General features: G+C 44.6%; 1 protein-coding gene across 2 annotated transcripts in view; it reads right to left on the bottom strand.

The window, feature by feature from the left end:
- The window catches only part of NTPCR (nucleoside-triphosphatase, cancer-related), a 165,054-nt gene that overhangs the window by 25,991 nt on the left and 114,414 nt on the right, over positions 1–24,649 (bottom strand). For both annotated transcript variants that reach the window (XM_073671451.1, XM_073671452.1), the window contains one exon: positions 20,242–20,451. In XM_073671451.1, coding sequence (XP_073527552.1) covers positions 20,242–20,451 — 210 coding nt within the window. The remainder of the gene's footprint in view (positions 1–20,241; positions 20,452–24,649) is intronic.

Here is a 24,649-nt window from a genome sequence, read left to right as displayed (position 1 = left end):
CACATGAGACACCCAAAGAACCTAGATAACTTGGAGAAGATCTGCATGGAGGAGTGGGCCAAGATAACGCCACAGACCTGTGCCGGCCTGATCAGGTCTTATAAAAGACGATTATTAGCTGTAATTGCAAACAAGGGTTATTCCACAAAATATTAAACATAGGGGTTGTATAATAATTGACTCACACTTTTATGTTTAAAATTTAATAAAATTCAACTGAGCAACATAACTTTTTGGTTTGTAAGATTTATGCTTCTGTTCATAAAACCTACTCTCGTTTGCAGTTTGAAGGCTCTAACTTATTTGCATCTTATCAAACCAGCTAAATCTGCAGGGGGTTGAATACTACTTGTAGGCACTGTATATACACACACACACAAAAATGGTATCACTGAAGATGTCATCTCGTCCCATAAAAAATAAACCCTCCACAAGGATGAGTTCCTCTACTACTATATTCTCTACTGCTATTTCCTCCTAATTCTCCTTGATGGAAGAGAGAAGAAAACATGGGCAATTGTTGTTATTGGTACTCATTTGATGCCACTGTTACAGTTTACTTTCTTGTTCATTAACCTTCTACACAGCAATTTATGATGCTACATTGACTTATATCATAAAGGTTACATATAGAATCAATAAATCAATAATTTATTACGCTATTTCTTTCCTGGCAGAGGATGACTGATTTAATCAGCCATTACATGCCATTAACAGCTGTGAGTGGAGCGGTTAGCATTTTAACTCCATTTAACAAATGCCGACAAGGGGGTGCGTCATTCTATGCGCTCATTGGTGCAACCGTGACGTAATCGCGAGGTGCTGATGGGTTGCCATGACAGCCGAAGTGTAGTGAAGACCTCAATGCTTGTCATGATGATTGCATTTTCAGGTCCCCTAAGGGGACTAACAAATACAGTAAAAAAAAAAAAAAAAAAGTTTATAAAAATATGAGAAAAAAATACAAAAGTTCAAATCACCTCTCTTTTACCCTATTAAAAATAGAACCATAAAAAGAATGTAAATTTGGTATCTCTGCATTCGTAAAAGTCCACCCTATCAAAATATAAAATATATTAATCTGATCAGTAAACGACGTAACAAGAAAAAACATCAAAACAGCAGCATTACGGAGGGGATTTATTGGCAACCGAAACATTGCAATAAGATGCGATCAAAAAACGTATCTACCCCAAAAATGATATCATTGATACTTTCACCAGCCAGCCTGTTTTCACATTTCTGACCATGCCAATTTTTTTAATTCTGACTATTTAGTTTTAGCCCCAGATATTACATTTTTACACTTGTAAAAATGGGTAAAAATGACACCAAAATTTGTCATACAATTTCTGCTGAACGTGATAATACCCAATATGTTGCTGTACATTACTGCTTAGTAGACATGAGCGAACCTCTCATGGTTCGATTTGTTTCAGATCGGCGAGCTTCCCGATCTTCTCCGAGCAATTCATCGAACGGTTCGTCGAACATATCCGAATCCTGTTGCAATCAATGGGAGGCAAAACCAAACGCATACACAACGCTGTACCCTCACCTAGTGTATCCTCACCCATCCCTTGTACAATGTTTGTGAGCCCTCGCAGGCAGGGTTCTCTCTCCTCCTGTACCAGTTGGCGACCCCTTTTCACCGGTAAAGCGCCATGGAATAAATAGCACTATAATAATAAATAATAATAATTATACCATTTGTACTGTGGTTCAATTGATGCCAGTTTTTCTGGTGTCTGCCCCTAATTTGAGCTGTTTTTGTCAGATTTTGGGTCCCTTTGTGTATGCATTTGGTTTTGCCTCCCATTGATTGCAACGGGATTCGGATATGTTCGACGAACCGTTCGATGAATTGCTCGGAGAAGATCGAGAAGTTCGCCGATCTGAAACGAATCGAACCTTGAGAGGTTCGCTCATGTCCACTAAGCAGTAATGTACAGCAACATATTGGGTATTATCACGTTCAGCAGAAATTGTGTGACAAATTTTGGTGTCATTTTTACCCATTTTTACAAGTGTAAAAATGTAATATCTTTTGTGTCTTTTTATATAGTGTATGTAAACTTCTGGTTTCAATTGTAAGTACCGGGAGACTAGGTCTTGACAGGAGACAGGTTTTGGGTAGCTTTGTTTGCCAAAGTTAGGATTTTCAACTGGTGTCTCTGGGCAACAGGGATTGACATAGGGTAGAAGCTGGGGAATAGCAGGGTGACAGGTGGATTAGTTGGCCATGCAGAGTTTAGGATCGATTGGAGGTGTGCGAGAGTGTTAGAAGGGAGGCCACAGAGGTTGCAGTAGTCGAGGCGGGAGATGATGAGGGCTTGCACTAGTGTTTTTGCAAAGTCATGGTTGAGGAATGTACGGATCTGGGAGATAATTTGGAGTCGAAGTTAGCAGGAAGTGGAAAGGGCTTGGATCTCAGGTTTGAAGGACACATCAAAGTCAAGCTTGCAGGACTGGGGAGAGTGGGCCACCATTGACTTTGATGGATAGGTCAATTGGGGGGGGGGGTTTGAAAGAGATTGTGGAAAGATGATGAATTAGGTAATACTGATGATATCTGAGGTACACACGAACTGTACTGTGCTGTCAGGGCATTAAGAGGGTGGATCTCAGGGGAGTGGGAGAACAGATGGGATCTACAACCTCATAGTCATCCTACTTGGTGTGAAGTCAGAGGCATGCAGCTGAGTAACTCAGCAGAGGAGGAGAAAGACTAGGAGGTTATGTTGCGGCTTCCTGCACAGACACTGAGTGATGCAACCACGACAAGCACTGCATCAACAGTCTCAATTGTGGCAAGTATTGGTCGTGGGTCTGCAGTTCACAGGGGCGGCAAGGGTTGCCTAGCCTGGGTCTTTTTGGAGACCGCAAAGGATGACAACTCACAGCATCTGCCAATTTTGTTTAAAACGATAAAGGCAAAAATTTTAATAATTTGACTACTACATGCTTGAACTGGCACATGCGCGATCAACATGAGTTAGACTGGGAATCTCACTGCGCTAAAATGCAGATTAGCAGGTCTCGCCATCCACCGGCTGCTCCATCAACAGCAACTGCTGCTTCTTCCTCCTAAGTCACCGTGGAAAGTGTTCTCACACAGGTCTCCGGCCGCAGAACCTCCACTTGTTTACCCACTACAGTCGGGGGTGTGTGAGAGCCCATCCGCTGTTGCAGAAGTGGACATGCCGGCTGTTTTTGACCGATCTCAGACACTGAGCACACCCCATCTTTCTCAATCTACCATAACATCTCCGCCTGCATCTTTCTCACAGTTCAGCAGTTTGTCACGTTCACCCTACACAACCCTTTCTCAGCACAGCAGCCAGCCCTCGGTCCTGCAGTCATGTAAAAGATTTTCCTCCTACCCATGCCAAAGCAAAGAACTTGAACTTCACCATCTTCAATCTGATGGCCAAAGAAAAGCTGCCTGTCCGCCTGGTTGATGTAGAGGTTTTCCGAAAGCTGATGGCCGTCGCAGTCCCCTAGTACCAGTTGCCCAGTCGCCATTACATCTCTAATAAAGATGTGCCTGCGCTACACCAGCATGTTGCAAACAACATCACCCGTTCCTTGAAAAAAATCTACGTCTGCTAGGGTGCATTTCACCACTGACACCTAGACAAGCAAGCATGGCCAGGGGCGTTACATCTCGCTGACTGGGCACTAGGTGACTCTGGTGGCTGTGGGAGCAGGCGGGGAACAGGCTGCTCCACAAGTCTTGCAATCCCCAAGGCTTGCAAGGCGCTTGGGGGTGGAGAAATAAACCACTACCCACCATAAGATGGAGAACTAAATGACTAGACAACAGGAGTTGGAGAACTAAACTACTAAACACCTAGGGTTGGAGAATTCACACCAGTACATGGAGAACTAAACCAATAGACACCAAGGTGTCACTAGACACCAAGTCTTGGAATCCCCAAAGATTGCAGGACAAATTTCTGTATCTAACACTTCCTCCACTGCTTCTGCCTCCTCCTCCTCTTCTAGGGCCTCTACCTGCATCCTCAACCTCTGCCTTAATGAGACACGCGCTCCAACAGTGCGGAGAGAATCTAGTCCACCTCTGTACTGCGCAGCCAGGGCTCACTGAAATCAAGAAGTGTTTAAATTAATATGCCTTGGAGATCGCAGTCATACGGATCAAGAGTTGTGGACAGCTATCCGTGCTGAGCTTGAGCAATGGTTGTTTCCACTGAACCTGGAGCTAGGGAAGGCCGTGTGCGATAACGATGCACATCCAGTGGCGGGCCTAGGCCGTGGCAACCTCACACACGTGCCTTGCATGGCTCACATCCTCAACCTGATGGTACAGCAATTTTTCTGCCATTATCCCAGCCTGGATGGGCTGCTGCAAAAACCATGGTCGCTGTGTGCTCAATTCCGCCATTCGCAACCCGCGGGTCATCGACTTGCGCAGCTACAGAGATCTTTCGGACTACTGGTTAACCAGTTGTTATGCTTTGTGCCGACACGGTGTAATTCAACTCTGCACATGTTGCAGAGACTGTGGTAGCTGCAACGAGCCCTGACGCAGTATCTCATGTCGTATAGCCTGGGCAAACGCAGTACAGACGTGGTGCAAATCACACTTGCGGAGCGTTGACGATGCCATGATCAGCATCACTATTCTGGTCATCTACATTCCAGAGCACACTTTGAGTAGTCTGCGGGAGGAGGTGATGGTCCCAGGGGAACAGGAGGAGCAGAGTAAGATGTGGAAGGGTTAACAATATCTCTACGTTCCAGTCTGCCGTTGCACAGGCGGTTGCAATGGGAGGAATAAATGGAGGCGGAGGAAGAGGTGGTGGACGTGCAACAGTTAGGAGATGAAAAGGATAATGATTCCCTGTCTGTTGTGCATGGTTGCCAGGAGGGGATAGAGGAAGCAAGTTTGAGTGGTATCCCAACACACTATGACCTCATGAAAGAGATCGACCCATGAGCGCCTTCTTGCAGCACTATCTGGTTGCCCGTATTGTTAGGATTAGAATTAGTGCTGACTACTGGGTTGCCGCTGTGTTCGATGCACGGTACAAAAGTACATTTTGGCAGTTACTCCCTCCCCTGGAAACGGATGCGCCCATGCTGTAGTATCATAACATGCTTGAAGACAATCTTGAGAGTGGTTTTCCCCAAGACAGCAGTAAGGCACATAGTGTGCATCGCAGTGAAAGACTTCCAACCCCGTCAACGCAAAAACATTAGCAGCCTTACAGCGATGGGGTCCTGGGTTCCAACCCACCAAGGACAACATCTGCAAGGGGTTTGTATGTTCTCCCCGTGTTTGCGAGGGTTTCCTCCGGGTACTCATTTTTCTTTCCACTCTCCAAAGACATACTGATAGGAAATTTAGATGGTGAGCCCCAATGGGGACAGTGCCACTAATCTCTGTAAATGTCTGTAAAGCGCTGTGGAATTATTGGCGCTATACAAGTTAGTAAAATAAATAGAAATTGATGCCACTTTAGTGGTATCTGCCCATAATAATTGGAAATGTTTGGTCTCCAAGTTGGGTCTCCTTCATTTGTGTTGCCAGAATTTGGCAGAGCTCTCAGAGCACTAGGCCTACACCTGTCACTCATCCACCTGTTATTGATCAAAGTTTAAGCTAGAAATACTGCTCCAAGCCCTATCCAATGTTTAAATGAGGCATGGTTTCAGGACCATGCTATTAGCGCAACCAATTTAAATTCTGAGGGTTGGACTCCTGGATGGAGCACAATATTGGCACAAAATATTTATTTGCTGAAAGGTGGTCAGGTTTCTGGAGCATGCTATTAGCACAAAGAATTTATATTGTGAAATGTGGACTCCTTGCTGGAGCACAATACTAGCACAAAATAATTCAAATATAAGAAGTGGCCTGCTTTATGTAGCACGGTAGTAACAGAGCAAATTTAGATTTTAATCATGTGAACCGCTGGATGGAGAACAATATCAGCACCAAAGAATTAAAAGCTCAAATGTGGCCTAGTTTGTGTAGCACTTTAGTAGCAGCAAATATTGAGTTGAAGTAATGTGAACCCCAGGATGGAGGAGAATATCAGCCCCAAAAAATCACAAGCTGAGATGTGGCCTGCTGTATCACGTTAGTAACAGAAGAAATTTGATTTTTCTTTTACTGTGGATGAGGCCTGGATGCAGTAGAATATATGTGCCAAAAAATTACAAGTTGAGATGTGAGCTGCTGTAGGTATCATGAAAGTAACAGAAAAAATTAAATTTTTTTACTGTGTAGTCCTGGATACAGCTGAATCTCAGCACCAAATAATTATAAGGTCAGATGTGGCTGGCTTAATGTAGCACGGTAGGAACAGAAAAAATTGAGTTTCAAAGGTTCACAATATAAGCAGTGCACAACAGAGTTCTACTATGAAATGTACCCTGCTGTCTCTGTCTGGGTCTCACTAATAGCAAAAACTATCTAAGATCTCTCAGTATCCAGGACCAGCATCAGGAGCAGCCTCTCTGCACTATTATACTGACAAAATGGTACTAAAACAACTGTCCGCTCAGTATATGGAGTGGGTGTTGCTCTCTGGCTTCAGCCCAACACAGCACGGAGACTTCTCTCTCCAGACCACACACTACACAGAGAAAAAAAAAACTGACTGAGCATTTAACCCTGCTCAGCCACACCCTGAGGGTAGGTAGGGGAATGGCCTCCCACCCTCTTTGCCATTCCCATAAAACCACACCCTTTAAGAGGGTTAACCCCCAGCATATAAGATGCTGGCAGAAATTTAGTAGGTTTCAGTTCACACAGGAGAGCACCCCGAGTGACACATACCTCCCCTTTGTATATCATACCAGTGACTCTGTCACATATGTTAGTAACAGAAGAGATTAGATATTTTTTTACTGTCAATGAGGCCTGGATACAGTAGAATATATGCTCAAAAATTACAAGCTGAGATGTGGCCTGCTGTATGTATCACGATAGTAACAGAAGAAATTAGATTTTTTTTTTACTCTGGACAAGTTCTGGATATAGTAGAATATATGCGTCCAAAAAATTAAAATCTCAGATGAGGCCTGCTGTATGTACCACGTTAGTAACAGAAGCTGAGAGGTGAGACTTTAAGCGCCTGTGTAAATAAGGATTCCTATGTTCAAAAGAACTACAAGCAGACTCTTTGGAGCTGAAATCCAGTTATGAATAGTTTTTTTTTGTGACCGGCTTAGGCCTTATAGTTATGGGAGACGTATTTTCAGCATTGTGACAAAGTGGCGAGCGTTACATACTTACATACATCTCTGGGCAGTCTGGGCATCAGCCCCAAATTAATATCAGCCCAATGAATAACATTATGTATGCCATGTTTCTTATCTATAGAGCTAAAATCATGATCGGAAATATGGCATTAATATCTACCACATGGGACATCCGTGAGGGCAGATATTCTGAAGGTTGGGGATCACAGTGGCTCAGTGGTTAGCACTGCAGCATTGCAGCGCTGGGTTCAAATCTCACAAGGACAACATATGTAAGGAGTTTGTATGTTCTCCCTGTGTTTGCGTGGGTTTCCTCCAGGTTCTCCGGTGTCTTCCCACACTCCAGAGGCATACTGATGGGGAATTTAGATTGTGAGCCCCAATGGGGACAGCGATGATAATGTATGTAAAGCGCTGCGGAATAAGTTTGCGCTATATAAAAATAGAGATTATTATTATGATCTCATAATTTTTTGTGACTGGAGCTCCATTCCATGGACCAGCCCTATCTGAGGTCACCAACATGAGGTATGTGGGTGTGACTTTCATCTAATAAAAGTAAATTCTGAATTTTTGTTATTGTTCAGTACTGGGAGATGCAGCTTGGTTTAGGACTGCACCATCTTCCAATCGGTGCGCCCACCTCCTCTAGGGTCTGCACCATTTCTGTGACATCAGGTCTAGCAATTTTCTTTTGTTTATACTTTTTATTTTATGTGATTGTATATACTGTATTTTCTTGTCCTCTTTTGCAATATCTTCTGTATATTTTTTTAAACACTGCCTACTTTTCTAACTAATAAATTTGATATAATAGCTTTGTTCCTCTTGCTCTATAAACCGCATCCCTGAAGCCTTGTGTGGCCGTACGTTATCAGAAAGGGGTGCCCAATCGGTCCGTATAAACGAATGGTGGTGGCAGCTAGTTTTTCTTGGGTTATTGTGAGGCTTAATGGTGTCCATACCGAAGAGTGTGTATGAAAGTGTGTATGGGAAGAGAACATTAAGCTGCTTAGTAGCAAAAGCTTGGGGTATCTGTGTGATCCCCTGGCTGTTTCCTGACAAATTAGTGGCAGTGGTGGGATATCTGTGTGATACCCCTGGTTGTCCCCTGACAGTCAGCACTGCTGCAGAGGGGAGAACCCTCATAAAGAGATTCTCCAAGATTTAAAGGATCCAGGTAATTGACGAGTGTCTCCCATAGTGAGAGACCTGTTAATTTTTTAAACACCTTCTACTAAAATGTTATTGCTCCAATTTTTCATTGCAGCAGAAGAAAATGGGCTCTTTAATTTGTTACGCAATTTCTCCTGATCACGCCTATACTTCATATGTGGTTAGAAATTACTTTTTGGGTACACAGGGGGGGCTCAGAATGGAAGGAGCACTAATTGACTTTTGGAGTGGAAATTTGACTGGAATAGATTGTGGGCACATTGTCGCATTTGTGACCTAGCTTTGGAAATTACACCCTAAGGCTGCGTGCCCACTATGCGTTTTTCCAGCGTTTTTGCGGTGGAATTTTGGCAGCGAAAACGCTTAAACGTTTGGTAATACGTGCCCCATTGTCCCCAATGATAATCCGCATGTGCTGTGCACATGCTGCAGAAATTTCCGCTGAGGATTATCATTGCGGAAAAATACGCAACATGTCCATTAATTTTGTGGACACGCAGCGTGATTGCCGCCATTGACTTGCATTGAATCGCTTAATATCCGCATGACTACATGGGCACATGCGGATATTAAGCGATTCAATGTGCGGATGGTACTCGGGTCTGGAGAAGAGGAGACTCTCCTCTAGAGCCAGGTACCATAGAACCTGTAAAAAAAAAGAATTTAAAATAAAAAATACATTATACTTACCTTCCAATGTCCCCTGGTCTCCTGTATGGCTCGCGCTGGTCTAATAGGACCTGTGGTGACGTCATTTAGTCATGCGACAGGTCACATGACTCAATGATATCACCGTAGGTCGTTTTAGGCCACCGCGAGCCGTACAACAGACCGGACGCACCGGAGAAAAGACCAGGGGCCATCGGAAGGTAAGTATAATGTTTATTTTTTACCATTTTTGATTCTTATTTTAACTATTAACTTGGTCACACTATATAAATCCATGCCGGTTGCATGGATTTATATAGTGTGACCAAGTTGTCAAGCACTTTCCAAGTGATTCTAAAATCGCTTGGAAAAGCGGTTGAAAACCCGCATGCACAAATGCATGCAAAAACGCTTGACAAACGCTTCTACCTGGCGGGAAAAAAGCATGTAAAATCCGCATGCATTTTTCCTGATAGGGAGATGCGGAAAAAATCTGCAGCATTTCTGCATCGTGGGCACTTAGCCTAACTGAATTCAGTTAGGGGTATTGTCACGGGTGTGTCAGAAGTGACAGACAGTTGCCCTGCAGTTGGTTGCTGCAGATTGGCATTGTAGACACCTTCTTAGAGGCTGTCTTTAGGACCCAGCCGCTACCTTCCTCTGGCTAATTAACACCCTGGCCTGGGTGTATAAATACCTGCTGTGTGTCAGAAGGAGGTGCCGGCGATATTCATTACTCTTTGTGAAGGCTTTAGCAAGAGAAGTACTTCTTCCGCTTTGGAGCTTGAGGATGTGTGCGCATTTGTCTGGAGTCATCTAAAGATAAGCAATTTTCCCCTGTTTGTCCTCCCTTGTTGTCTTGAGTGTTCAGTGGGGATCGACTAGTGCTCATCTCTTCCCTTACCTAGCCTTAGCCAAACGCCAGGGAAAGACAGGGCGAGGTACGCGTGCGGCGATTGGTGAAGAACCAACATAGGTTCGTTAGGGGAGACAGGGTGACACATTTTATTCCACTTTTTTGTTCGGTGGTATGATGAAGAAAAGCATAGTTTTTTGCTGTTTTTTATTTTATTTTTATGGTGTTCCCTGAAGGGGTTAACTAGTGTGACAGTTTTATAGGTCACATCATTCAATATCATATGTGTACGTTTTTTGTTTATATTTTACATAATTATGTGCATTTATTGGTATAAATTTTTTTTTTTTTGTTCTTTGTGATTTTTAAAAAATATTTTTACGTTTTTTTTTTTTTTTTTTTTACTTTTTCACTTAGTCCCTCTATGGGACTAACTTTTTGCACTCTGATGGCTGGTATAATGCATTGCAATGCATTATACCTAACAGTGCTGCACTGACAGAAGCCTTTTAGACCATGCTGCTGGTTTGCCATATCTGGGTTACTCGGATGTCATCATGACGACATCACACTGCCATGATAACAATTGGGGCCTCACAATGACGCCAATCGGACGAGAGAAGGAGCTCCCTCTCTCTCCCAGCCTTCTAAATGCTGCAATCACCGCGGGGTCTCGGCTTTCAACTAAGCTGAGCTCCTGAGCCCGAACAATTGCAATGATGTACCCATAGATGTCAAAATGTCGGGAACACCTTCCCTTCTAGGACGTCAAAGGTCGTGCAGGGATTAAGCTCTTTTTCTTATGACCTTCATACTTTACATAAAACTAAATACATAATATAGTTTTCTCTTCAGGTCTTTGACGCGCCCCCTGGGCCTGTGCTGTGCAAGGGATACCCGGAGCCGGGTCTCTTGTGGGATGCTGGGGGTTGTAGTCTCCGTGTGGCGGCGACCCAGTCCGTGGCTCAGGGTGGTCAAACCAGTGGCAGTCTTAATGTAATAGCAAATGTCCGACTACGCCACCCGTGGATTGCGGTCAGTGGGGACCGCCGCTGCGCTGCAGACCACTGAGGCTGATGTTGTATGCGCAGCCAAGAATGGGATAACTCCCCACGGGAGAAGTATTGCCTCAGGGCAGCTAGAGTGGATGATGGGAGTGATGGTGTGAGCGTCCCAGTACTAATGGTGCTGGTGCGGCGATGAAACACAGAGACTTGTAATTGCAGTTTCCAATGCTTTACTCACAGTTGTTATTCGTTCAATCCTGCAGGCGATGACGGCCCAAGCCGTGCTGCGTCCACCAGGTGAGGGACTCTGTCAACTCCCAGGCAATTCTAGAGCATGGCTCAGGGCTCCCTTCTCTACCTTTCTCTGGCCGTCCCCACCAGTGACCCACCTTTGTCCAGCTTCCTCGGGCCTCCTGTTGGCGAAACCTATCTCCGGTTTCCCTGACCCTATGCGGTATGCTTTCCTGGTGGATGTAGTGAGGGGTCGCACCAAGATGTGGTCACAACCTCCGGTCTTTGGCTGAGGAATCTGTGGCCTCCACCAATTTGGGTTCCGGTACCCTGTTCTGCCAACCCGTCACCCGCAGTCTCCTGGGTCCTTAGGGTTCCCTCTGTCCTCGTGTCTCTGGGCCTTTCTCTGTGTTCCTGTTCCTTGTTTCCTTGTTTCCTTTCCTTTCTGTTCTTTCTTCTCTCTCTCTCTCTCAGGCTCCGGCCTCCTGACAAGGCCTGCCCGTGGAGCAGAGCCCATGCAGCAGCTCTGCTCCCTGTCACTTCTCCTCAGACTGCCCACTGATCTAAGATGGTGCCCACCTTATATACCTCCCTCTCTGTGTATGAGCCCAGGTGACTTGCAACCAATGGGCTCCTACCTATGCCCAGAGACCCACCCCTATCTGCTCCTACACCACTGGACTTTCCTTCCCCTCCCCACTCCAGCCAGGGACAGATGCTGTCGTGCCTGCACTTCTGTCTAGTGGGAGCACCGTTGAGCTGTCCCTCGGAAATGGGGTGTGTGTGATGCATGCAGCCTAACGAGCCCTAGTCCACACTCCATCCTTACCCGGGAGTGGAATATCACACCTCTGGTTTGAGGTGCAATACCCCTGTAGCAGCCGAGCCCTCGGGGTGCTACATCTTCCTTGTCATAACTTCTGATCACCTTCATGCCCTCTGTAAGGGTATGTGTACTTGAAGTTTCTGTACACACCGGTGTACCTGCATCATTTTTGCTATAGGAAGAAGCTTCAGGAAAACGCTGGATGTATTTATCCAAAAGCGTCTTGTTAATACGTCCATCACATGAATTTTGTGGCGACTTTCTTTGGTTCTTTTTAAATTTCACATATAATATAGGGACAACTTCCAAGCAAAAGCCACCTGAAGAATGGACCGATCAGTTCTCTTAACCGCTTCACGGGTTTTGAAACCTGAAGGGGTTATAGGAAGTAACAAAAAACAGAACATATGCGCAGCAAGTCATTTTGCCGTTCATTCTTTTTGCCATTTTTCTTAGCACTTTTATAGATGGGTTCCAGGCAGAATCCGACTTAAAACACGACATGTGCATATACCCTAACACTTTTCTTGGTGTGCGCTAATTAAAGGTCAAGCAACGTCCACTTGACTAATCTCTTCTCTTCAGATACCTTTATGTGACTAAATTAAAATGTTTTTAAATTGTATCGTATTGTGCAATAATAAAGTTTGATGGTTTTTATGAACAAAGTTTCCATTATAGGTTGATTCATTATGTGACTAGTCTGGACTTTCTAGCAACCTTCATTTGACCAGTCTGTGGCACCAAACTGACCTGTTTATATCCGTATATTACCAAATTTGTTATTCTGCTATAATCTGAATTTTGCCCTATACATTCCACTAAAAGTACTTTTAGTTTAACTGTTGTTTTCATTTTTATATTTCATAAATCAATACAATTTATGTGCACACGACGCCTTTTAAACTCTAGCAAACTCATCCAGTTTCAGGAAACTCTGTCGTTTTTTTTTCCTCAAGCGTCATCTGTGTATTTGAGACGTTTCCTGTGCGTTTTTCCAACAGTTTTTTCAGACGACGTTTTTTGGAGGGTTTTCCCTTGTTTCTTGAAAACTCTTCACTGTAATTTTCTCCATTGAATAATGAAGCAACCAATAGCGTTTTTTCAGCAACAATGATGGCAAAACACTCCAAAAGACATCTTTCTTTATAACTTTCCCATTGTCTTGCATTGTAAAGTACAAAGCATCGACAGAAGAATAGACATACTTCTTTTAACCACTTGGCGACTTTTGATTTCAAGAGTGGTTAAGAGACGTTCAAAAGCCTGAACATATGCACAACAAGTCGTTTTTCAGAAAAATGTATATGTTCATTATTTTGAGCATTTTCTGATTCCACTGCAGAATCCGCTTGAAAAATGACATTGTGTATACATAGCCTTATACAGAAATTTATACATAAGAGTTAAACCCTCTCAGTTGAATTTGATGGAATAAGGAGCCTGTGTGAATCTCAACAAAATGAGAGTTTGAGAGAAGGGATCTACATTTATCAGGCCTTTAGGGTATTATTTTATACATGGCATAATTATTTAAAATTGGAAAACCAATTTAAGGAATTATTTTGTAACCACCTAATAGCAATTTAGAACCCTCATCTTATTTTCTACGTTTAGTTAGTTTTGACTGTTCTAACTTTTGCGTGGAACTTTCCATGTCTACTGAGGATGTTGTGGGAAGGTGAGGCCCTAGCACACCACCCATCAGCCCATAGCGGTATTAATTACAGCAGGATCCTACCTACCCATATAAATGTAGGCTTCAGCCTAGGAGAAGAATCACATTAGGTTAGGTTCCCAGCAATGAAGGTCGCCTTGCAGTTGCTGCTGGGCTTGCATGAACTGGCCAAATTATGTGTTAAGTATCTTATTTTTTTCCTATTTTCTAGAGCAGTAATGTAATTCAAATGTCATACATATTTCATGCTTACATGGTATAGCACTACAGAGTGCAACTTTATTTGTTAGTTATTTATGGAGATGGCTACTCTTAAGTGAAGGTCAGTCTCTTGAAAAGTGTGAGGAGAGATGGCCTGGTATGCCTACTAACAAACTAAGAAACAGAGGGGAAGCATTTTTTTCTAGAGCAATGGACAGTGCAGTTGTATTTGCAAGTGAGCTCTATGCTGATTACCGGTAAACCTTAAAGGGGTTTTCCCACGAACAAAAGTTCATTTTAAAAAATGGCTGTTTCTGACCGTGTATGGAACATACCACATCTCCTGGGCAGAGGAGGAAGCAAAAGACAATACAGACATTACAGCCTGGGATCGCAGAGGAATCATTTTGTGAGGTAAAATATTGTTTAAAAACAGGCAGTGAAATGTTTTACCTCACAAAATTAGTCCTGTGTGATCCCCGGCTGTAATGTCTGTATACTCTTTTGCTTCCTCCCCTGCCAGGAGCTGTCAGACGAAGACAATTTTTAAAATTAACTTTTGTTCGTGGGAAAACCCCTTTAAGTGCCATAGCATTTTTTCAGGCATGCTCCTATTCTCTAAGATAGGGCAGGAAAATGCCTGGAAAACTTTTGTTAACCAAAAAAGGCCAGAAAATTATTTATGCAGTTTTTTTACAAGTAAACAGTCCACCAAAAAAGTTAAGTAGTGCTTAAAGGGAATCTGGTCAGCAGGTTTTTGTCAAGTAATCTGAGAGCAGCAGGCCAGCGACCGACTCCAGCAATCTGTCACTTACTAGTCTGTGTGTTGCTTCAATAAAATCAGTGTTTTATCAGCAGTAGATTATAACTAGACTAGCTGTTTCATGCCACGTAGTACTCCTTTTCCGTATAACCTCACCCCCACAGATTCCAATGTACACAGAAAGCTGCCAATCAGTGGTATGGGAGGGGTTATTCAGGGCTCAGCATTCAGAGAGCTGGCAGATTTATAACAAATGCTGCACAGTGGCGTACCGCCAATGGCGGCAGACCACGCGACTCCTATGGGGCCCGTGAGCCGGGGGGGCCCCATAGCTGTCCAGGGGTGGACATACCGCCGCCGGTGCAGCCGCATCGGGTCCCCACCATGCAGTTGCACCAAGGGGCCCGCAAGGTGCAGCTGCTCCCTGCACGTGGTGGTCAGTGAGCGATCCCTGGAGCTCTGCTGCTGTCAGGAGAAGAATAGCAGCGGAGCTGGAGGGTTCGTCCTCTGCTTCCTCCCTGACCGAAGCGCGCGCAGGTTGATGACGTCATCATGCAGCGCGCGCCTGGGTCAGGAAGAAAGCTAACGGCAATCAGGAGGATGCTGCAGGGGAGCGAGCTGAGGTAAGTTGTTTTTTTTTTACTGAAACGCTGGGGAGGGGAGGTGGGGGGAGAGCAATGGTGGGATGGTGGGGCTGGGGAGAGCAATAATGGGGCTGATGGGGCTGGGAAGAGCAATAATGGGGCTGGGAAGAGGAATGACGGGGGTGCGGGGACAGAGCAATGACGGGGGTGCGGGGACAGAGCAATGACGGGGGTGCGGGGACAGAGCAATGACGGGGGTGCGGGGACAGAGCAATGACGGGGGTGCGGGGACAGAGCAATGACGGGGGTGCGGGGACAGAGCAATGACGGGGGTGCGGGGACAGAGCAATGACGGGGGTGCGGGGACAGAGCAATGACGGGGGTGCGGGGACAGAGCAATGACGGGGGTGCGGGGACAGAGCAATGACGGGGGTGCGGGGACAGAGCAATGACGGGGGTGCGGGGACAGAGCAATGACGGGGGTGCGGGGACAGAGCAATGACGGGGGTGCGGGGACAGAGCAATGACGGGGGTGCGGGGACAGAGCAATGACGGGGGTGCGGGGACAGAGCAATGACTGGGGTGCGGGGACAGAGCAATGACGGGGGTGCGGGGACAGAGCAATGACGGGGGTGCGGGGACAGAGCAATGACGGGGGTGCGGGGACAGAGCAATGGCGGGGGTGCGGGGACAGAGCAATGGCGGGGGTGCGGGGACAGAGCAATGGCGGGGGTGCTGGGACAGAGCAATGGCGGGGGTGCTGGGACAGAGCAATGGCGGGGGTGCTGGGACAGAGCAATGGCGGGGGTGCTGGGACAGAGCAATGGCGGGGGTGCTGGGACAGAGCAATGGCGGGGGTGCTGGGACAGAGCAATGGCGGGGGTGCTGGGACAGAGCAATGGCGGGGGTGCTGGGACAGAGCAATGGCGGGGGTGCTGGGACAGAGCAATGGCGGGGGTGCTGGGACAGAGCAATGACGGGGGTGCTGGGACAGAGCAATGACGGGGGTGCTGGGACAGAGCAATGACGGGGGTGCTGGGACAGAGCAATGACGGGGGTGCTGGGACAGAGCAATGACGGGGGTGCTGGGACAGAGCAATGACGGGGGTGCTGGGACAGAGCAATGACGGGGGTGCTGGGACAGAGCAATGACGGGGGTGCTGGGACAGAGCAATGACGGGGGTGCTGGGACAGAGCAATGACGGGGGTGCTGGGACAGAGCAATGACGGGGGTGCTGGGACAGAGCAATGACGGGGGTGCTGGGACAGAGCAATGACGGGGGTGCTGGGACAGAGCAATGACGGGGGTGCTGGGACAGAGCAATGACGGGGGTGCGGGGACAGAGCAATGACGGGGGTGCGGGGACAGAGCAATGACGGGGGTGCGGGGACAGAGCAATGACGGGGGTGCGGGGACAGAGCAATGACGGAGGTGCGGGGACAGAGCAATGACGGGGGTGCGGGGACAGAGCAATGACGGGGGTGCTGGGACAGAGCAATGACGGGGGTGCTGGGACAGAGCATTGAAGGGGGTGCTGAGAGAGAGCAATGACGGAGGTGGTGGGAGAGAGCAATGATGGGGGTGCTGAGAGAGAGCAATGATGGAGGTGGTGGGAGAGAGCAATGATGGGGGTGCTGGGAGAGAGCAATAATGGGGGTTTCACTGTGCTGTACTGTGAAGCCTTGCATGTTTTCCGTGTGCACATAGCCTTACAGTTAATTGGGGAGAGTCACAGAGACTGAATAATTTATATTATTGGCTGGTGGAGATTATAGTTAATGGGGGGCACAGTGCTGCTTATCACTTTATATTTTGATTACTAAGTGGCTAATAGTATATTAATGGGGGGGTTACATATCTGTATTCGAGGACGCAGAGCGGGGGAGACATGTATGCATACAATATGTGACCTTGTTATTTTCTAGGCTGGAGATCATCGTGACAAGACGAGTCGTGGCTGGGAGATGTCGACATGAAGGTCTGACCAGATGGAGAAGAAGCAGCAGAAACTGACTCTGATCAGATGACACATCAGCGGTAAGTGCCTGGATGCAAATATTATTCTGTATCTGCACTGTGTGACTTGGATAATGGTACAGTCATATGAAAAAGTTTGGGCACCCCTATTAATCTTAAGCTTAATGTTTTATAAAAATTGGTGTTTTCGCAACAGCTATTTCAGTTTGATATATGTAATAACTGTTGGACACAGTAATGTTTCTGCCTTGAAATGAGGTTTATTGTGCTAACAGAAAATGTGCAATCTGCATTCAAACAAAATTTGACCGGTGCATAAGTATGGGCACCCTTATCATTTTCTTGTTTTAAATACTCCTGCCTACTTTTTACTGACTTACTAAAGCACTTTTTTTGGTTTTGTAACCTCATTGAGCTTTGAACTTTATAGCCAGGTGTATGCAATCATGAGAAAAGCTACTTAAAGTGGCCACTTGCAAGTTGTTCTCCTGTTTGAATCTCCTCTGAAGAGTGGCATCATGGGCTCCTCAAAACAACTGTCAAATGATCTGAAAACAAAGATTATTCAACATAGTTGTTCAGGGGAAGGATACAAAAAGCTGTCTCAGAGATTTAACCTGTCAGTTTCCACTGTGAGGAACATAGTAAGGAAATGGAAGAACATAGGGACAGTTCTTGTTAAGGCCAGAAGTGTCAGGACAAGAAAAACATCAGAAAGGCAGAGAAGAAGAATGGTGAGATCAGTCAAGGACAATCCTCAGACCACCTCCAGAGAGCTGCAGCATCAACTTGCTGCAGATGGTGTCACTGTGCATCGGTCAACTATACAACGCGCTTTGCACAAGGAGAAGCTGTATGGGAGAGTGATGCGAAAGAAGCCGTTTCTGCAAGTACGCACAGAGTCGGCTGAGGTATGCAAAAGCACATTGGAAGAAGCCTATTTCTTTTTGGAAGAAGGTCCTGTGGACTGATGAAACCAAGATTGAGTTGTTTGGTCATACAAAAAGGCGTTATGCATGGTGGCAAAAAAACACAGCATTCCAAGAAAAACACTTGCTACCCACAGTAAAATTTGGTGGAGGTTCCATCATGCTTTGGGGCTGTGTGGTCAATGCCAGCACTGGGAATCTTGTTAAAGTTGAGGGATGCATGGATTCCACTCAGTATCAGCAGATTCTTGGCAATAGTGTTCAAGAATCAGTGATAAAGTTGAAGTTACGCAGTGGATGGATCTTTCAGCAAGACAATGATCCAAAACACCACTCCAAATCTACTCAGGCATTCATGCAGAGGAACAATTACAATGTTCTGGAATGGCCATCCCAGTCCCCAGACCTGAATATCATTGAACATCTGTGGGATCATTTGAAGAGGCTGTCCATGCTCGGCGACCATCAAACTTAACTGAACTGGAATTGTTTTGTAAAGAGGAATGGTCAAAAATACCTTCATCCAGGATCCAGGAACTCATTAAAAGCTACAGGAAGCGACTAGAGGCTGTTATTTTTGCAAAAGGAGGATCTACTAAATATTAATGTCACTTTTCTGGTGAGGTGCCCATACTTATGCACCTGTCAAATTTTGTTTGAATGCAGATTGCACATTTTCTGTTAGTACAATAAACCTCATTTCAAGGCAGAAACATTACTGTATCCAACAGTTATTACACATATCAAACTGAAATAGCTGTTGCAAAAACACCAATTTTTATAAAACATTAAGCTTAAGATTAATATGGGTGCCCAAACTTTTTCATATGACTGTATCTGTAAAATCCCTTAGGCTGCATTCTCACATTTGTGTGAAATGTCCATGTGCTGCCAGATTTTTATATAGGATGGTTTACGGACTTGTACAGTTTTATAGATCCATTCACACATCCATGAAAATCACGGATCTGAGAATGAGATCTAAGAGGGTCAGAGAATGTCCTGTTCTTATCCGATTTTGAGGATTAGAATAGGACATGCTCAATGCGTCAGTAAAACAGGGCAGCAGACCGACACTGCACAGATGCAGGAATGTAGCCTCATTATGTATAGCACAGTCCCTTAGTATATAGTGTACTCACTTATTATGTATAGCTCCATCCTTAGTTATATAGTTTCCTCTTTTATTATGTATAACACCCTCACTTATTATGTACCATCCTCTCTAGCTCTAGGGGCTCACAGTTGGGGGATCATACTGTGTTGGGGTCAGCATACTTTTGCCCTGGGAGTTGAGGTGCGGTATAGTAGGGTCATTATACTGCGTATGTGGAGGAATTCACCATGGGGGTATCATACTGTGTTTGGGGGGCCCTTTTATTGGCATCACACTTTATGGGGCAATGAAAGAGATCTAGGACTTCAGCAGGAGGAAAATTACTATGTAAAGGATGGAAAGTTGTGAGATCTGATCTTTGGTGATCCAGACTATTATTTACATTTTCTTTTTTTTGGGGGGGGGCCCAATTAGAGCTTCTGCTATGGGGCCCCATGATTCCTATGTACGCCCCTGATGCTGCATCCAGTACATTAATTGATATATTGCTGGAATCAAAGTCTCTGACCTTACATTAATTCCTTCTCTCAGATGGGGTAGAAAAATCTGGTCACAGATTCCCTGTAAATGGTTTTATTGTGGCTCTGATAATATGTATAACGCGACAATTAGTCTGCTTGTTCTAATATAGCTCTTCATTATAAAAGGGGAAAGGAGTAGATTGATATATAGTTTTGTGAGACAAGATTCAGTATACCTTGTATATTAGTTATTTAATCGTCTGCCCCTTTCTGTGATTTTCAGTCCAATGGGCAGTCCTATCAGTGACTGACAGCTAAGTCTGTATGGACACTTATACAAAGAGAGCTGTCAATCACTGATATTTTCGGTCCAGTAGGCAGTCCTCACTACAGTGGATTAAATTATTACAGCACAGGTTATACTGAATATTTTACAACAAGAAAAACTAAAATGAAGCTACTAAAGAGACAAGTCATACTAATTTGAAACCTTATGTAGGAAAGTTAGCATCCAAAAATATATATTAAATATGTAAAAAAAATTACCTACATTAAAAAGTTTAACATCTTGTCGATGTTTTACTTCTTCAACAAATGGTAGAAATCTCCCTCTGGATATTGGCAAAGATCCAAACACCACAGCTGATTGGTTATCCAAGATTTTTTTCACAGACAAAATAAATGGTTGGCTAAATAATTCCATTTTTCCAATTTCATCAATAACGCATACAGTTTTCTGCGATATATTTGTGGTTGAACTCTGAAAAAAAAATTAAAATATACATGTGAAAAATTATTGAATTGTATCATTTTGTAATGCTAGGTATACATAAAAACACTACAGACATGTACAAGACTGATCTTGAGAAAAAACATGTTCGAACACACAGTTACAAAAGCCGTTAAAAAAAAAAAAACAGCAAAAGAAAAATAAAAAAAATGTTCAGATTAGAAACCACTGACAAATGGTAGCTGATTCTGTCAAACAGGAGTAGTAGAATAATCTTTGTCCCTTGATTGTACAAATTTAAGCTCAGAATTTTAAATACCGTATTTTTCGGACCATGAGATGCAAAAAATGTGGTCATGATGCACTGTTAAGGGGGAGGGGGTCTGCTGCAGACACTGTTATAGGGGTAATGTCCCCTAATTCTGTTAATATCCCACATCCTGGTATATACGGCCCCCCCTTCCTATTATATGTGGCCCCCATCCCCATCCTGGTATGCATGGCACCCCTGATTCCCATCCCGGTATGCGTGGCACCCCTGGTTCCCATCCTGGTATGCATGGCACCCCTGGTTCCCATTCCTGGTATGCATGGCACCCCTGGTTCCCATTCCTGGTATGCATGGCACCCCTGATTCCCATTCCTGGTATGCATGGCACCCCTGATTCCCATCCTGGTATGCATGGCACCCCTGATTCCCATCCTGGTATGCATGGCACCCCTGATTCCCATCCTGGTATGCATGGCACCCCTCGTCTCCATCCTGGTATGCATGACACCCCTCGTCTCCATCCTGGTATGCATGACACCCCTCGTCTCCATCCTGGTATGCATGGCACCCCTCGTCTCCATCCTGGTACGCATGGCACCCCTCGTCTCCATCCTGGTATGCATTGTAAAGGACATATTGATACTCATGCTAGAGCAACTCCATTTTGTCAGCTTGCTTTAAAATCATGTTATTATCACTCCTTGAATAACATACATTCTTTCTTTCTTTCTTTCTCTTCCCATGCAACTTTCCCACACTAACCTTTTCTCACAAGAACATTCTGTGAGACACTCTGCTCCTGTTATCTAACTAGTCTAGGCCAGGATTGACCTTGTAAATTTCCAGCGTGCTTCAAACTAACGATAATATGACCATATATGTGTTTCCGTAATAATTGCACTAACATTGGCTCAAGCCTGTAGTGTGGCTGTAAGTGACTGGACATTAATAAACTCAAAACAATATAAAATGCTAAGCAAAATAAACGGGATCAGAGATTCTTTTGAATCCTCCCATACAGAGCACACTGTCTCCGTCTGGTTCCCTGTTGGATTGCGCAATCAACATAATAATTTGACACTCACTAGGTCAACTGTGAAGGGCCATTGCCCTCCCTCAACAGCATGGCACCCCTCATCTCCATCCTGGTATGCATGGCACCCCTCATCCCCATCCTGGTAAGCATGGCACCCCTCATCCCCATCCTGGTGTGCATGGCACCCCTCATCCTGATATGCAGGGCCGCCATCAGGGCATTACTGCCCTTACTGCTGTATGGGGTCCCGTGAGCAGCTCAAGGGACCCCATGCTGTAACAAAGTGCCGAGCACCAGGGCACCGCCAAAGCGGTGCACTCCTCGGTGCCAAGTGCCTTACCGGAGCTCCGCAGTCACGCAGCTCCAGCAGCTCCCTCATACTTCTCCGGATTTCTGGTCAGGTGACATCACGTACGTGCCGTCATCTGACCAGAAGTCAGTAGAACCCAATGGCATAGTTCTCCTCAGCGAAGGGACCCTAGGAGCGCTCACAGCCTTCAAAACTGAATGGCCAAGCAGCATCTCCAAGGTAGTCCCTCCTCCCCTTCAGTGACGCGCTGGTGAAGGCGCGTATGCGATGACACATCGCATACATCGCCTGCATAGAGCACCAGGATGGCAGTACAGCTGCAGGGATCGTATGAGAGGTAAGTATGAAAACTTTATTTTTTTAAATAGAATTAATTAAATGGTCTTGGGGGTGGAAAATTGGGAGTGGGGGATGAGCACATGGGGAATTGGGAGTGGAGGTTTGCAAGAGCACATGGAGAATTGGGAGTGGGGGGAATGAGCACATGGAGGATTGGAAGTGGGGGGGAAAGCACATGGTGAATTGGGAGTGGAGGGTGGGGCGAGCACATGGAGAATTGGGAGTGGAGGGTGGGACTGATTGAGTCTGTGGACAGGAGTCTTTTATATAAATGACTATGTAAGACAGCTGTCTTTAATGCAGGTAACGAGATGATTAGGAGCGTCTAACTGGTCTGTAGGAGCCAGAACTCATAATGGTTTGTAGGGGATCAAAAATACTTATTTGTCACTGCAAAATGCAAATAAATTTATCTAATTTATACAATGTGATTTTCTTGATGTTTTATTTGGATATTCTGTCTCTCAATGTTAAAATTAACCTACCCTTAAAATTATAGACTGTTCATGTTTTTGTCAGTGGGCAAACTTACAAAAACAGCGAAGGATCAAATAATTATTTCCTATTTCAAATAATTATTTATATTACACACGCACCCCACATTCGGACTATAAGACGCAGCCTCCCCCCACTTTCCTCCAAATTTTTGGAGTCCGAAAAATACGGTATGTTCATTAAAAAAACAGGTAATTTTAGATAATGGAAGGGTACGCTGCTTGTAATAAGTTACACTGGTCTTCACCCAAAGTGGATCAGTCATAGAAAGAGTTGAACTTAAATGGGTTGTCCACTACCTGGACAACTCCTTTTTAAATAAAGCAGTCCCCCTTGTAAAATAAAAATGACATGCACTCCTCTCCTCCATTTGCATTCCAGATATGCCAGTGCTGGGTCTTCCAGAGCTCGCATAACATTGCCTGCTGGGTTCACATGTAGTATAAGAATCAGCGGTTGCTATTCAGCTACTGTGCTCTCACGAGTTTCACTTTTCTGAGGCTCATCTGAAGCACAGAAGCCAAATAGTGTCCACTGATTGGCAGCAAGACTCACGTGGCATAACAATGTCACACAAGCCCAGGGAAATCTGGCGCCGACATCGCTGTAACAACAACAGTGCAGGAGGGGAGTATATCTTATTTTTATTTTTCAAATAAAACTACAGAACTAATTTTGGAGTAATGCAAATGATGTTTAAATTTTTTTAATTGCCACTAATTTTCAAAATACAGGGGTAGTTATTTATGACAGTCTTGAGGGAAGATTGCATCATTAGTGCATCATCAATATTACATCAGTAGTCTACTGAGCAATCCGTATTGTATCCTCTCAGAGTGACCAATAGAAAACTGCCATCTCAGCTCCAATGATGCAATCCTTAAAACTGCATCACTTGGCTTTATAAATACTCCTCCTATTAGTGACACTGCACTATTCGTTTTCCTCTTGGACTACATGTATCCGAATAAATTTAGAGATGCATCGGACTTGGTGAACACAAATTTTAGCTGCGTTAGATCTGACACTTGTTTTTGACTAACTTTTGGCTTCTGAATCCCCAGTTTTTCACTATATAGTGCATTATAGTATATTATAGTGCATTATAGTATATTATTATAGTGCATTATAGTGCATATATAGTGCATATAGTGCATATATAGTGCATTATAGTATATTATTTCACTATATAGTGCAACTTTTTAAAGGGAATCTGTCACCCACTGGTACATATATAACCTATTAATATGGGCATACAGGTGACAGAAATGTTAGACCAGTCCTACCTGTATGCCTCATATTAGTGGTCTTGTTCAGACATCTTATTTTATTTCTTTATACTAATGATTTCTTCCAGGTTCCAGTGTGTGCGGTGCCTAGAAGAAATCCCCGCCTCCTCTCTTCATTATACCACCACCCTCCCATGCACATCACATCCCATCTACCCTGATACAGTCCTTCCATGACCTTCAAATCTTGGTGGAATTGTTCACCTTGCTCATCACTAAGGTTTTCAGGAAAGTTTGCAAGATAGCTATGCAGAAACAACCATGCATTTTGTAGCTCTCCCAAGAGTTTCTGGACAATTTTAGTGTAATTGTTTGCTCATGAATTTCCAATTTCCAACAAAGTCCTTGACAAGGTCTTTGAATGATAATCAAGCATTCTTTTGGAGTTCTGACATTGTCCTGATGAAATGTTTATCTTTGATGAGCTGACAAATCTGTGGACCATCAAACACACTGGCCTTTGTTTTCTCAAATGACAGGCTAGGAAA

This window comes from Phyllobates terribilis, unplaced genomic scaffold, assembly GCF_046119375.1.
Source record: "Phyllobates terribilis strain yellow unplaced genomic scaffold, ASM4611937v1 Scaffold_3__8_contigs__length_932513732, whole genome shotgun sequence".
In the NCBI taxonomy this organism is placed as follows: Eukaryota; Metazoa; Chordata; class Amphibia; order Anura; family Dendrobatidae; genus Phyllobates; species Phyllobates terribilis.
Note: the sequence above shows the minus strand (reverse complement) of the source record. Positions and strands in the feature narration are given on the sequence as shown.